We start from the raw sequence: 13,724 nt of genomic DNA, 5'->3' as shown, positions 1-13,724 counted from the left end.
GACCTTAGCAGATGTTTGACCAAATAGCATTTGTTGAGTACAAACCTATGAGGAAGATACTGTTATCCACCTCGTTTTACTGATGAGAAACTGGAGGAATGTTTAATGTTATACAGCTCACTGCCCTTGGGCAGATGTCCACACTAGATCCAGTCATCTGTGCCTTGGAGGAAAGTGGGAGGAAGGGCCACAATGTAAAGCAAAATAGGTGTCTTGAGACATGTTCTTAGAAGGGCTGTCAATATTGCAGGCACCCTAACTGATATGTCTTCCAGTACCCTTTGTAATTCTCAAAAGGAAGATCTCATGCTAAGGTCATCCCTCAGAAAGCAGCAAACTCATGCTTCAATAACTTGGAGTAACCTGACTGAGAAAGCTGCTTTATGGCATTTCTTGATTTTTAAAATGTGGAGAGAATCCACATTGGGAAATTTATCAGCAGTCTTTTTTCTCAAATATTCTAAAGCCTTTGCATACTCCTAGAATAAACAGTCGGACACTTTCATACCTAGAAGAGACCATAGAGATCATCTAATCCCAGATCCCTCTACATTCAACATTTCTGTGCCACGGCTCCCTCTGGTGGTCTGGAGAGGACTGTGGCTACCGTCTCAGAAGAAGGTTTTTAAATAAGTAAAATGAAATACATTTGATTACAAAGGAAACCAATTATATTGAAATTCATTTACTGAAATTTTTTTAAGATCCCATATAGATTTGCTTCTCTATTAACATAAAAAATAACAAGATATAGTTGTACTTTAATTTTATATAGTGATGAATATAAATGATATTTTGAGATACCTGTCATAATTGTGATGTGCAAATATCTATGATTTCTACTGGTAACAAAATCACAGATATTAATGCTACTGTACTTGTGGCCTATGTTTCTATAATTGAAGAAAAATACTAAATTTCAGTTAGAGCTTAGTGACAATGAAGATGTAAATTCTTTTTCATCCAAGTATGTGGTTTTCTTGGATAACCGTGGACATCAGGTTAGAAACCTCTGCTCTGTGGTCTCCCAGCAACAGCATCTTCGGTGATGAAGCACTCAATATCTCAAAGGTGTCCAGCTCCAAGTTCAGTCTCCTGTAATCATTAAAGCATGAACTTTAGAGTCAGATAAATGTAGAATCCAATCCCAGCTCTGCTGGCAGGTTAGTCATGTGGTCATAGCTAAGTTATTCAATTCAATGGACATCAGTTTCTTTTCTACAAGGATGGGAATAGCATGAGAATTATACAAGCTAACATGTAAGTATCTTGCAGAGTGAACAACACTTACATGCTGGAAATATATTTTCTTCCTTTTAGTTTCTAACCTGATATCCACAGTTATCCAAGAAAACCACATACTGAACTCTACCTTTTTGAAATTTCCTCCTAAATTTGCCCCAGCTTTACCCTCAAGGGGCACACAAGTAACAGCTCTTCATGAACCTGAAGACAGCTCTACCCCATTCCTACAGTAGTCATCTCTACATGACACTGTTGCTCCTGAGTTAAAGAAGGTCTGAGAAAAGGCTGGGAATCATCTATGCTGCTACCCATTCCCATAGAGACATGTTACAGCCCAAGACAGCCATGGTGTTGGGATTAGCTTTTTCCTTTGACGAGACTCCTCATCTAAGGTCTGGCATGCCAGTCCTTACTAAAGTCCTGTAGTTTTTGTTCCTAGGTGGTTCACAAGTGTGTGGTCACAGTGCTCTGTGTCTTGCGGTGAAGGATACCACAGTCGGCAGGTGACATGCAAGCAGACAAAAGCCAATGGAACTGTGCAGGTGGTGTCTCCAAGAGCGTGTGCCCCTAAAGACCGGCCTCTGGGAAGAAAACCATGTTCTGGTCATCCATGTGTTCAGTGGGAACCAGGGAGCCAGGTAAAGCTAATACATCTAGTGTGTGGACAGCACTATCTGTAATAATCACCTTATTTTCAATAAACTACTTTTGGGGCAGGGGCAGGAATCTGATTAGTCTCTGAAATGAATGTATGTCTTTGACCTCAAGATTTATATTTAGAAATTATAATTTCTCTGTCTTCCAGTACAAAAGTGAACCAAGTTTGGGTTCTTTGAATGCAGTGATGCCATAACAGAAGCTCCAAGGTAGACCAGTTTAGGGAAGTAAGAATAAAAGCAGCCTTCATGAAAAGGAGGAGGGCAAAATTAGTGGTATCTGCACTAAAGCCTCAGAATCTTTATCCCAAATGCCACCTTTAATAATGTTGTAATAAAATACTTAGGAAAAAGTTTAATGTGTAGGAATCCATAAATAAAAATATAACACATTATTGAAACACGTAAAAGTTGAACAAATAAAAGAACTATTATACTCCTGAATGGAAAATCTCAGTACTACAAAGGTATCGATTTCCTTAAATGAATTAATGCATGTAATTCCAATTAACATCACAGTAGAAATTTTTTTATGGAACTTAAGATCATTCTGACATTCACATGGGAGATAATATGACAATAAAGACAGTAAATTTTTATTTTAAAAAAATATTGGACTGGGCCAGGTGCGGTGGCTCACGCCTATAATCCTAGTACTTTGGGAGGCTGAGGTGGGTGGATTGCCTGAGCTCAGGAGTTCGAGACCAACCTGGGCAACACGGTGAAACCCTGTCTCTACTAAAATGAAAAAAAAAAAAAAAATTAGCCAGACGTGGCGGCGTGCACCTGTAATCCCAGCTACTTAGGAGGCTGATGCAGGAGAATTGCTTGAACCCAGGAGGTGGAGGTTGCAGTGAGTTGAGATCATACCATTGTACTCCAGCCTAGGCCACAGAGCGAGACTCTGTCTCAGAAAAAAAAAAAAAAGTATTGGAGAGGCTTTCCTCATCCTGTGTCAGAGCATGATGCAAAACTGTCATAAGTAAAATAGTACAGCATTAGTGCACAAGAGACACAGGTTATGGTGTATAATTAGAGCATAGAAACAGACCAGATTGAGTTTAAAGTTTAAAGAAAGTTAATCATAGGAGAAAAAACATTGTTTTAAAAATAGAAGCTATAAAACTACAAAATATTTTTCAAAGAAACTAAAGAAGATCTAAATAAATGGAAAGCTATAAGACTTATTATTAAAAGTAACACAATACTCCTGAAATTTATCTACAAATTCAATGCAATCCCTATCAAAATTTCATCTGATTTCTTTGCAGAAGTTGACAAGCTGATCCTAAAATTCATGTGGAAATAGAAGAGACCCAGAATAACCAAAACAATTTTGAAAAGGAACAAAGTTGCAGGACTCAGACTTCCTGATTTCAAAACTTACTAAAAAGCTACAGTAATCAAGGTAGTGTGGTACTGACATAGGATAGACATATAGATCAATGAAATTGAATTGAGTCCAGAGCTAAACCCATATATACATATGGGTTAATTTATATATATAATTTATGTTTTATATATATATATAATTTATGTTAATTTATATATATATAATTAACCCATATGTATACATGGGTTTATCTCTGGACTCAATTCAATTTCATTCATATAAACCTGTATATAAGTGTATATATATATACACATATATACACATATATCATATACATACACATATGTATATATCAGTTGATTTTCTATAAGGTTGAAAAACCATTTAATGGGGGAAGAATAGTCTTTTAAACAGTGATGCAGGACAATTGGGAATCATTTGCAAAAAAGGGAGTTGGACCCTTTATACCACATACAAAATGTTAGCCTAAAATGAATCAGAGTATTTAAAGAGCTCAAACTATAAAACTATTGGAAGATACAGGCATAAATTTTCATGGCTTAGATTAGAAAATGGCTTCTTAGATATAATAACAAAAGCAGAAGCAACAAAAAACATAGATAAATTCGACTGCACCAAAATCAAAAATTTTTATGCTGCAAAGGACACCATCAATAAAATAAACAGACAATCCACAGAGCAGGAGAAAATGCTTAAAAACTGTATATCAAAAAGGAGCTTATCTCTAAAATATGTAAAGAATACTTATAACTCAGTAATAAAAACACAAATAAAGTATCAACAGGATATACAAATGACCAATAAGCACATGAAGAGATGCTTTCCATTAGTCATTAAAGAAATGCAAATCAAAACCACAATTAGACACAATTTTAGGCTCACTGGGATGGCATTAGTCAAAAAGTGATAGTGACAAATGTTGGTGAGGATGTGGAGAAATTAGAACCTTCATGCTGCTGATGGGAATGCAAAATGGCACAGACACTACTTTCAGCCTGGCAGTTCCTCAGAATGTTAGATTAGATCTACTATATGACCCAGAAATTCCATTCCTAGGTATGTATCCAAAAGAAATGAAACATTCAGGATCTATATTCTAGGGCAAAAAAATAAAAATCAAAAAATACAAATAAGAAATGGAACATATGTCCACACAAAAACTTGTACATGAATATTCATTGAAGAATTATTCACAATAACCACAATGTCATTAAGTAGAAACAACCCAAATATTACCCCACAATAACAAAAAAGAGGAAACAACTGATGAGCAGATAAGCTGTAGTACCTTTGAACAGAGGAATATTTGACCATCAAAAGGAATGAAGTACTGATAAGTGCTATAATAGGGCTAAACCTTGAAAATATTACAGTAATTGAAGGAAGACAGATGCAAAGGAGCACTCAGTATACCATTTATACAAAGTGTCCAGAACAGGGAAACCTATAGAGAGAAAAAGTAGACTAATGCTTGCCTAGGACTGGGGAAAGGCGGTGGGAGGAGGTAGGAGTGTCTGCTAAAGGTACGGGGTTTCTTTTGCGGATGATGATCATGTTTTAAAATTGATTATGGTTACACAGCTCTAAAATCCATTAACATTTGATGGTAAATTGTATGGTTTGTAAATTATATCTCAATAAAGTGGTTAGTCAAAATAAGAAAAAAAGGCAGTATAAGAGAAACTGGCTAGCTAATGTAAGAAAAATAAGTAAAATCAGAGTACAGACTCAGAACATACACCAAGATAAATTCTAACTTGATTAAAGAACTAAGTGTATAAGTAAGTAAATGCAAGTAGAACTATCACGATAGGCAAGACCTTTTTAAGCATAAAATAAGTTATAAGAACAAACTAATAAGCATTATGATAAATAAGTAAAAATTTTGAGAACTGAATGTCAAAATTTTAATTTTTTTCCTGTAATTAAACTCACCTTTTGTTCACAGGAGAAAAACCCAAACTTGGCAGACATTTACAGTTTTAAGCATAGTCATTTCTGGACTTAAGCCCAATTGATTCAAGATTTGCCATGTCCTTTTTTCCTTCTCCCCAGAGGTCATCTAAGTTTCGTGGAAGACAGGAGGGTGATATGATTAGGCTTTGTGTCCCCAACCAGATCTCCTCTTGAATTATAATCCCCATAACCTTCAAAATCCCCATACGTCAAGGGAGAGACCAGGCGGAGGTAACTAAATCATGGCGGCAGTTTCCCCCATGCTGTTCTTGTAATAAATTCTCACAAGATTTAATGGTTTTATAAGTGGATCTTCCCCCTTTGGCACTTCTCCTTCCTGCTGTCTTGTGAAGAAAGTTCCCTGCTTCCCCTTTGCCTTCCATCATGATTCTAAGTTTCCTGAGGCCTCCTGAGCCATGCAGAAATGTGAGTTAATTAAACCTTTTTTTTTTTTTTTTGTAAATTACCCAGTCTCAGTTATTTCTTTATAGCAGTGTAAAAATGAACTAATACAGTACATTGATACAGCAGAGAGTGGGGTGCTGCTATAAAGATATCCAATATTGTGGAAGTGACTTTGGAACTGGGTAACTGGCAGAGATTTGAACAGTTTGGAGGACTCAGACTAAGAAAGGAAGATTTGGGAAAGTTTGGAGTTCCTAGAGACTTGTTGAAGGGTTTTGACCAAAATACTGATAATGATATGGACAATGAAGTCCAGGCTGGGGTGGTCTCAGATGGAGATGAGTAACTTCTTGGGAACTAGAGCAAAGGTGACTCTTGCTATGCTTTAGCAAAGAGACTGGACGCATTTTGCCCCTGTTCTAGAGATCTGTGGAACTTTGAAGTTGAGAGAGATGATTTTTAGGGTACCTGGTGGAAGAAATTTCTAACCAACAAAGCATTCAAGAGGTGACTTGGATGCTCTTAAAAGCATTCAGTTTCATGCATTCACAAAGAGATGATTTGGAATTGGAACTTATGTTTAAAAGGGAAGCAGAGCATAAAAGTTCAGAAAATTGGCAGCCTGATGGTGTGATGGAAAAGAAAAACCCATTTTCTGAGTAGAAACTGAAGCTGTCTGCAGAAATTTGCATAAGGAACGAGGAGCCAAATGTTAATTGCCAAAACAACAGGGAAAATGTCTCCAGGGCATTTCAGTTGTCTTCACAGAAGCCCTTCCCATCACAGACTTTGAGGCCTAGGAGGAAAAAGTGGTTTCTTGGGCTGGGCCTAGGGCCTTGCTGCTTTATGCAGTCTGAGAACTTGGTGTCCTGTGTCTCAGCCATGGCTAAAAGGAGCCAACATACAGCTCAGATCATTACTTCAGAGGGTGCAAGCCCCAACCCTTGGCAGCTTACAAATGGTGTTGGTCCTGCAGAAGTCAAGAATTGAGGTTTGGTAACCCCTGCCTAGATTTCTGAGGATGTATGGAAAAGCCTTGATGTTCAGACAGAAGTCTGCTGCAGGGGTAGAGACCTCATAAAGAACCTCTGCTAGAGCTGTGCAGAAGGGAAGTATGGAGTTGGAACCTCCACACAGAGTCCTCACTGGGACTGAAAAGCCACAGTCACTTAACACAAGCCTGTGAGAGCAGCCAGGAATGGGGGCTGTATCCTGCAAAGCCACAGAGGCAGAGCTGCCCAAGGCCATGGGAGCCCACCTCTTGCATCAGCGTGACCTGGCTGTGAGACATGGGGTCAAATGTGATCTTTTGGAGCTTTAAGATTTGACTGCCTCATTGGATTTTGGCCTTGCATGGAGACTGTAGTCCCATCATTTTGTCCAACTGTTTCCTTTTCGAATGGGTATATTTACCCAATGCCTTTACTCCCATTGTATCTAGGAAGTAACTAACTCAACCTTTGATGTTACAGACTCATAGGCAGAAGGGATTTGCCTTGTTTCAGATGAGACTTTGGACGTGGACTTTTGGGTTAATGCTGGAATGAATTAAGGCTTTTAGGGACTGTTGGGAAGGCATGATTGGTTTTGAAATGTTAAAGGGACGTGAGATTTGGGAGAGGCCATGGGCAGAATGATATGGTTAGGCTTTTGTCCACACCCAAGTCTCATCTTGAATTGTAATCCCTATAATCCCCACATGTGAAGGGAGAGACCAGGTGGAGGTAATTGGCTCATGGGGACAGTTTTCCCCATGCTGTTCTCATGATAGTGAGTGAGTTCTCACGAGATCTGATTGTTTTATAAAGGGGCTCTTCTCTCCTCACTTGGCACTTCTCCTTCTTGCCACCTGTGAATAAGCTGTGTTGCTTTCCCTTCACCTTCTGACATGATTATAAGCTTCCTGAGGCCTCCCCAGCCATGCTGAACTTGATTATAACTCCTTAAAATGGAATTCTTTCTAGTTTCTACCAACTCTCATAACTGGCAGTTTTCTATGATGATTTATTTAGTGCCATCTTCAATAGTATATATTATACTGAAATACTAGTAATTTACAAAGGAAAGAGGTTTAATTTTTCCTTTGTAAATTACCTAATCTCGGGTATGTCTTTATACCAGTGTGAAAAGAACTAATACAGAGGAGAAAGGAAGCTTAGAAAGTAAGTTTCTGACTCTGAAAAAGAGGTGTCTGGTCCACACAGGTGTACCCTAATCTTCTCTTAACTCCCCATGAGTACAGTTGGTTACAGTACCCTTGTAATAGGTCTTCAGCTATCCTGCCTTAGTACATGATCTTAGTACCACACAGCATGCATGAGCTTGCAGGGTTTACACTGCCTTGTACTTTTTCATTCCAGTGTCCTGGACATTGCATGGGCCGTGCCGTGAGGATGCAGCAGCGTCACACAGCTTGTCAACACAACAGCTCTGACTCCAACTGTGATGACAGAAGGAGGTAGTGGCCCCACCCTAGAGCAACACACATTCTCTCCTGACTCGGGACAATGATTATAACTGCCTGAAAATGGAATTCTTTCTAGTTTCTACCAACTCTCATAACTGGCAGTTTTCTATGATGATTTACTTAGTGCCATCCTCAATAGTATATATTATACTGAAATACTAGTTAATGTGCACTATTTATAATTACAGATTATTTGGATCTTAAACATAAAGGGATACCACTCTGTGTGGTAAAAGGGAAAAAAGGGTAACTTGAAAATAGACAGATACTTCTCCCTCTATATACTAAGTTAATCAAGCCTAATAATATTCCATTTAGGCTTACAGATTAAATCTTCTTAATGCTTTTAATGAACTGCTTTATTTCTCTGTTTAGAAAATGTTTTGATTAGGATATTGGCACAGTGGTTTAGCAGACAGTAAAACAAACTTTAATCTTGTTGAGGGGCTTAAATAAGAATAGAGTTTGCTTTTCTCCTTTTATAAAAGTCTGAGCTAGTAGATGGTTTATGGATAGAAGAGTTTTGTTCATGGGGTCATCCAGAGATCCAGACGTCCTCCATCTGGCAGCTCAACCACTCCAGAGAACAGCACCCCAGCCAGCAGAAAGTGGGGAGAGAGCCTAGAAGGCACACTAATCAGGGGCCTGGGAGTTGTTATAGCACTGGCTGTTGTGTGACCTTGGACTGCCCAGCCGCCGAATCTGCAAAGTGGAATATTATCATCCAGGTGAACTTACGGTTTTAGAAAGTTTTAATGATTTCACTTAGTGTGAAGCACCTAAGCGGCCTGTATCTAGCTATTTCTTCCTCCTCTGTGTCCCGAGTTTTGCTGGAGAAAATGAGATGACCTTGACAATTGGCTGGGTTACCATTTTAAGCCTTCAGTAAGGTTTGGCAATGTAGAGTCAGTTGCATTTCCTATTCCCCACAAAGTGATTTCAAGCCTGAATCATTCTCCTCAAATGGAAAATGTTTGGAACGGCTGCTTTCATTCTCAACAGAAACCTAGTTTCCTATTTTGCTGAGACGATAGAGACCACACACAGATCGATATGCATCATCCCAGATGTTTTACTTTGCATTCACAAAGATATATTTACAACACAAATACATACATGGGTTGCATATGTTTTTCTGACACTTGCTTTCTCTACCTGAGAATGAATGTATTATAGATGCTTCCCATCAAGTAGCAATTAACTATTCTTTTTCATTTTTGTACTTAATATTCTATTCTATTCTCAATATTCTATCTAAATTTTGTACTTAATATTCTGTTGCTAATGGACATTGGATGGTTTAAAATTTTTTGCTATTATAAACAAAGCTGCAGTAAATATCCTGGAAGATATATCTTTGTGCACAAGGGTAATCTTTTTATAGGGTAGATTTTTACATATGGGATTGAATTAGTAGGAATGCTCATTTTGATCCCATCAAATTTCCATCAAAATTTCTACACCAGCAATACGTGAGAGTTGCCCCCTGTTCGTCAACATGATATAGGTTTGCAATCTTTTAAAAATTTTGCCAATCTGATAGATGAAAATTTATATCTCATTATAATTTGTACTTTCCTGATTACTTTTTTTATATGATTTTTTATGTCTTGTATTTTTTCTTCTTGAACTCATCTACATTTTTTTTTCTGCCACCATTACCCTTGGCCACACCATCATCATCTCTCACCTGGTCTACCATCACAGCTGTCCAGCTGGTCCCCTTCATCCATCCATGCTCCTTTCCAACCCAGTCTTCACACTGCAGCCAGAGTGAGTTTTCTCAAATCCAAATCTGATCCTACCACACCACAACCCATCTCCCTGCTAGATTAAAATTACTTTAGAGGCTTTACTTTCTCTTAGGAAGACTGACCAAATCCTCAGTGTGGCCTATAAAATACCACATGCTTGGCCAGGCATGGTGGCTCACACTTGTAATCCCAGCACTTTGGGAGGCTGAGCCAGGCAGATCACTTGAGATCAGGAGTTTGAGATCAGCCTGGCCAATATTGTGAAACCCTGTCTCTACTAAAAATACAAAATTAGCTGGGCGTGGTGGCACACACCTGTAGTCCCAATTACTTGGGAGGCTGAGGCAGGATAATTGCTTGAACCCAGGAGGTGGAGGTTGCAGTGAGCCAAGATCATGCCACTGCACTCTACCCTGGGCAACAGAGTGAGACTCCATCTCAAAAAAAAAAAAAAAAACCACATACATTCAAGTCCTGCTTTTCTTCACAGCCTCATCCACAATCTCACGCTGTCTCACTCTTCATGTTCGAGCCACAGTTTCCTTCTGTCAGTCCCTTAGATATGTCACATACTTTCCAATCAAAGGCAGCAAAAAATAAGAGGCAGAAAATAGAATAGAGAAGATAGAGAGTAGAAGGATCTACCAAGAGGCTCAAAATCTGATTAAACTGGGTTTTAGACCAAGAAATATGGAAGTGAAATGAAAGGTAAACTTTTTTTTAATAATGGAAGAAAAATTCCTAGAGCTGGGAGTGAGTCAGGATGGTGAGTCAAGTTGCCATTCATTTTCTCTTTTATTTCTGTTTCCTCCAGGATTGGCTGTTCTGTTTTTATAACCTGCTGCTTTTCTTTCATACTGTTATATGTGGTGGTTTATGGATGAGAGATGAAGTTGGTTAGTAAGGGAGCCGTCGAGGGTTTCTTTTGCAGTGCTTTAGCCCTTCTCCCCACAGACTTCTGCTGGATTGGTGTATGACTGTGGGCTCACTGTAGGCAGGGAGGTGTTAGAACTTACTTTTGAGTGGGTGGGCAGAGAGCAATGGAGACCCCCCATTTGCCATAGTAGGGCCTCAGGAAATGTTAGAGACTGTTGTATAGGGAGTAGCATTAGTGGCGTGCGTGGAGGATCAGTGGTGGGCAGGCTGTCTGCTAGTGTCTACGATATGCCTTCGGAAAGTTTTGGGAGCTGTGGCTTCCATTGAAAAGTTGTAGAGGGAATGGGAGTTGTCAGGGCAGAGCTAGCTCAAATATATGGCAAGGTGACAACATGGGGACCTACAGAATGCTGAAGACACAGAAAGCTGGTTTCTCAAAGTGGTGACTTCTAACCTCTGAAGTCAGAATTACCTGCTAAATTTCTGTAAAATAAAGATTCTTGGGCCTCACCTTAGACAGTGAATCAGAACCTTCATGAGATTGCTTGGCCATCTACATCATTTTCAAGCTGTTTGCTTCTGCCTGCTTCTCATAACCAGCCAGGCTTGGGATCTGCTGCCCTCAGAATCAGCAGTTCCATCTGGCTGGTGGTGAAAGGAGTTATTTGAGGCAAAAGTGGAGACAGACTGAATAGAAGTGAGAAATTTAAAAAAGCTAGTAGAAACAGGTTACTTTATGATTTCTGCTGCCATTTCTACACTCATGCTTCATGTAGAAAAACACATGAACCCCAGTTATGTGCATAGTGCGGGTGCCCAGACTGTATTCACCTGGCTCAGGTGTCCCTGGCCAGGAGGAAGTGATGCCCTCTACTGGACAAACCTTGCTTTTTATTTATTTATTTTTTTCTACTGTGTCCTCAGTGACCAGCCTCTGAGCTTTCCTGGGCTTCAGCTTCTGCGTTGGTCCATGGCTCCCTATGCCCCTCTTATTCCTTATATTTAGAAAGATAGCCCTTTCTGACTTCCCACTGGCCCTACCTTTCATCGAAGCCAAAGAGGCTGCTTTACAATCCCTTGGGCTAGAAACAAAAATCAACTTGGAATGATTTATGCAAAGGGGGCGAGGGATTTATTAATAAGACCATCCAACACTTCTGCACAATAACTTGGTATTCTTTTAAATATATTCTTTGAATATTTGTTCAAATTTTTTTCAGTGGAAAGCTGGTCTCTGTGTAGGGAGATGGTTGAGGAGTACTCAGTCTCTTCTCTTTTCTTCAAAGTGACTCAATTTTTGGTCCCTAAGATTTATACCCACTGGGGAAAACAGAAGCAGCTAACAGGACGCTCACCTCTTCCACAAACCTTATGAACAGTTCGGTGGGACAGTACTATGTTAAGTAAACCCTTTGATAGAGTCTCCCCCTACTGGCTAATTAAAGGATTGCGTCCAACTACTTGCAACACTCTCCCTTAGAGTTCTGGATATCCCAATTTTCTCCATTTTATTACATTTCCCATAAAACAATCCTTATGGATTTATGTGCCCTGATAAGGAACCTTTAATACGATCACAAAAATGTATCAGAATCCAAAGGGGGAACAGGCAGCATGTAGTCAGACCTCAGGAAGGACTACAACCAAGAAATGGGAAGTCAGTTTTTTTCTCTCATTTCTGCGGTTCTGTGTGTTTCTGCTTCATTCTTTGCTCTTTATTAAAACTTTTTTTTTCTCTATCTGTGGCCCATGTGGCAGAATATAGCCACCTACTACTCCAAGTTTCAGGTTTACATGCCTGGTTCCAGCAACCTCCAAATCCTAAGAGAAATACGGTTATTCAACCAGCTCAAGTTAGGGCCCTCTTCTAGTCATCTTTGGGACTGGGATGACACTCTCGTGTAGTGCAAATATGTCTTCCAGGAGCCCTGCCTTAGGAAACAAGGGCAGATACCCCAACGTGGGTCCACTACATTGGCTTTATCCTCTTTAGCAAATGGCTATTCAAAAACTAGAGGGTATTAACTTCCTGTCTGTTTTAAAGGACAAGGAAACCAGAGGTAGATTCTTCTCATATGGTCTTTGGTAGTTTCTGACTGCAAGTCTTGGTGTGACCTAAGTATAAATAAGAGTACTTTTTTTAGCAGACAAGATTGCTCACATATAAAGTCATACACCATAGTATGTTTTGAGCGCTTATAAACAGAAAATTTAAGTCTTGTTAACACATTTGAGGTGGCTTATTGTAGATCATTATAGTAAATAGTTCTCTTCCTTGCCAAGATTGATCTGTTCCAGCTAGTCAGGATGTGTGAGCCTTGATTTGGGGTTGGAAGTCAGTGGCAACACATGGTTTACTTGCCATCCTTCTTCATCAGAGCACAACTAAGCAGGCACACTTAGCCCCAGGTGGTGGAGACTGTTATCTCTGTCATTCTAGGCTATATAGCATAACAGCAGGGAGATGTCTTGGTCTTAGACTCTCCATCCAACCCTTAATACATAGAACATACAGTAAGGTAAAAGGCTTGGTCTCAGCAAAAAGTGACACCCTGCCTCTCCTATTTTTTGTTTTTCTGTTTTGTTTTTCATTTCAGACCCACCTTAAGAAGGAACTGCACATCAGGGGCCTGTGATGTGTGTTGGCTTGCAGGCCCTTGGAAGCCCTGTACAGCAGCCTGTGGCAGGGGTTTCCAGTCTCGGAAAGTCGACTGTATCCACACCAGGAGTTGCAAACCTGTGGCCAAGAGACACTGTGTGCAGAAAAAGAAACCAATTTCCTGGCAGCACTGTCTTGGGCCTTCCTGTGATAGTACGTACACCTCTCAGGTATCTCCACTGCCCCAAAGGCCTTGATGGCATCAGATCCTGATGACACCATCACTGCACTAGACCCTGCTGGTGATTACTTCATCAGTGTCCCATCTGTTGGGCTATTCAGAATGGATTTGGTAGCTTGAGACATTAGGAGATTAATTCCTTTATGTGGGTGCAGCTCCATGTTCTCTAGA

The 13,724-nt window shown here is 39.6% G+C and overlaps 1 protein-coding gene and 1 long non-coding RNA gene across 8 annotated transcripts in view; one reads left to right on the top strand and one right to left on the bottom strand.

Moving 5' to 3' along the window:
* ADAMTSL3 (ADAMTS like 3) overlaps positions 1–13,724 on the top strand; it is a 338,323-nt gene that overhangs the window by 321,965 nt on the left and 2,634 nt on the right. For 2 of the 7 annotated variants that reach the window (XM_064366145.1, XM_064366146.1), the window contains exons 27-30: positions 1,685–1,883; positions 7,977–8,074; positions 9,791–9,856; positions 13,311–13,542. In XM_064366145.1, the coding sequence (XP_064222215.1) occupies positions 1,685–1,883; positions 7,977–8,074; positions 9,791–9,856; positions 13,311–13,542 (595 nt within the window). Of the gene's footprint in view, positions 1–1,671; positions 1,884–7,976; positions 8,075–9,790; positions 9,857–13,310; positions 13,543–13,724 lie in introns of those variants that run through there. The other 5 variants (XM_064366148.1, XM_064366149.1, XM_064366144.1 and 2 more) reach the window with 4 other exon arrangements.
* Positions 99–13,703, bottom strand: LOC135270564 (uncharacterized). The gene is made up of 3 exons (XR_010338715.1): positions 13,317–13,703; positions 5,191–5,317; positions 99–1,095 (listed from the first exon to the last, which is right to left on the bottom strand). It is a non-coding gene; the product is annotated as an uncharacterized LOC135270564 (long non-coding RNA).

The sequence above is a fragment of the Aotus nancymaae genome, unplaced genomic scaffold (assembly GCF_030222135.1).
Source record: "Aotus nancymaae isolate 86718 unplaced genomic scaffold, 86718_ANA_hifiasm-v0.15.2.pri h1tg000064l_0, whole genome shotgun sequence".
NCBI classification, from domain to species: Eukaryota; Metazoa; Chordata; class Mammalia; order Primates; family Aotidae; genus Aotus; species Aotus nancymaae.
The sequence above is the reverse complement of the archived record's forward strand: the minus strand, read 5'-3'. Positions and strand labels throughout refer to the sequence as shown.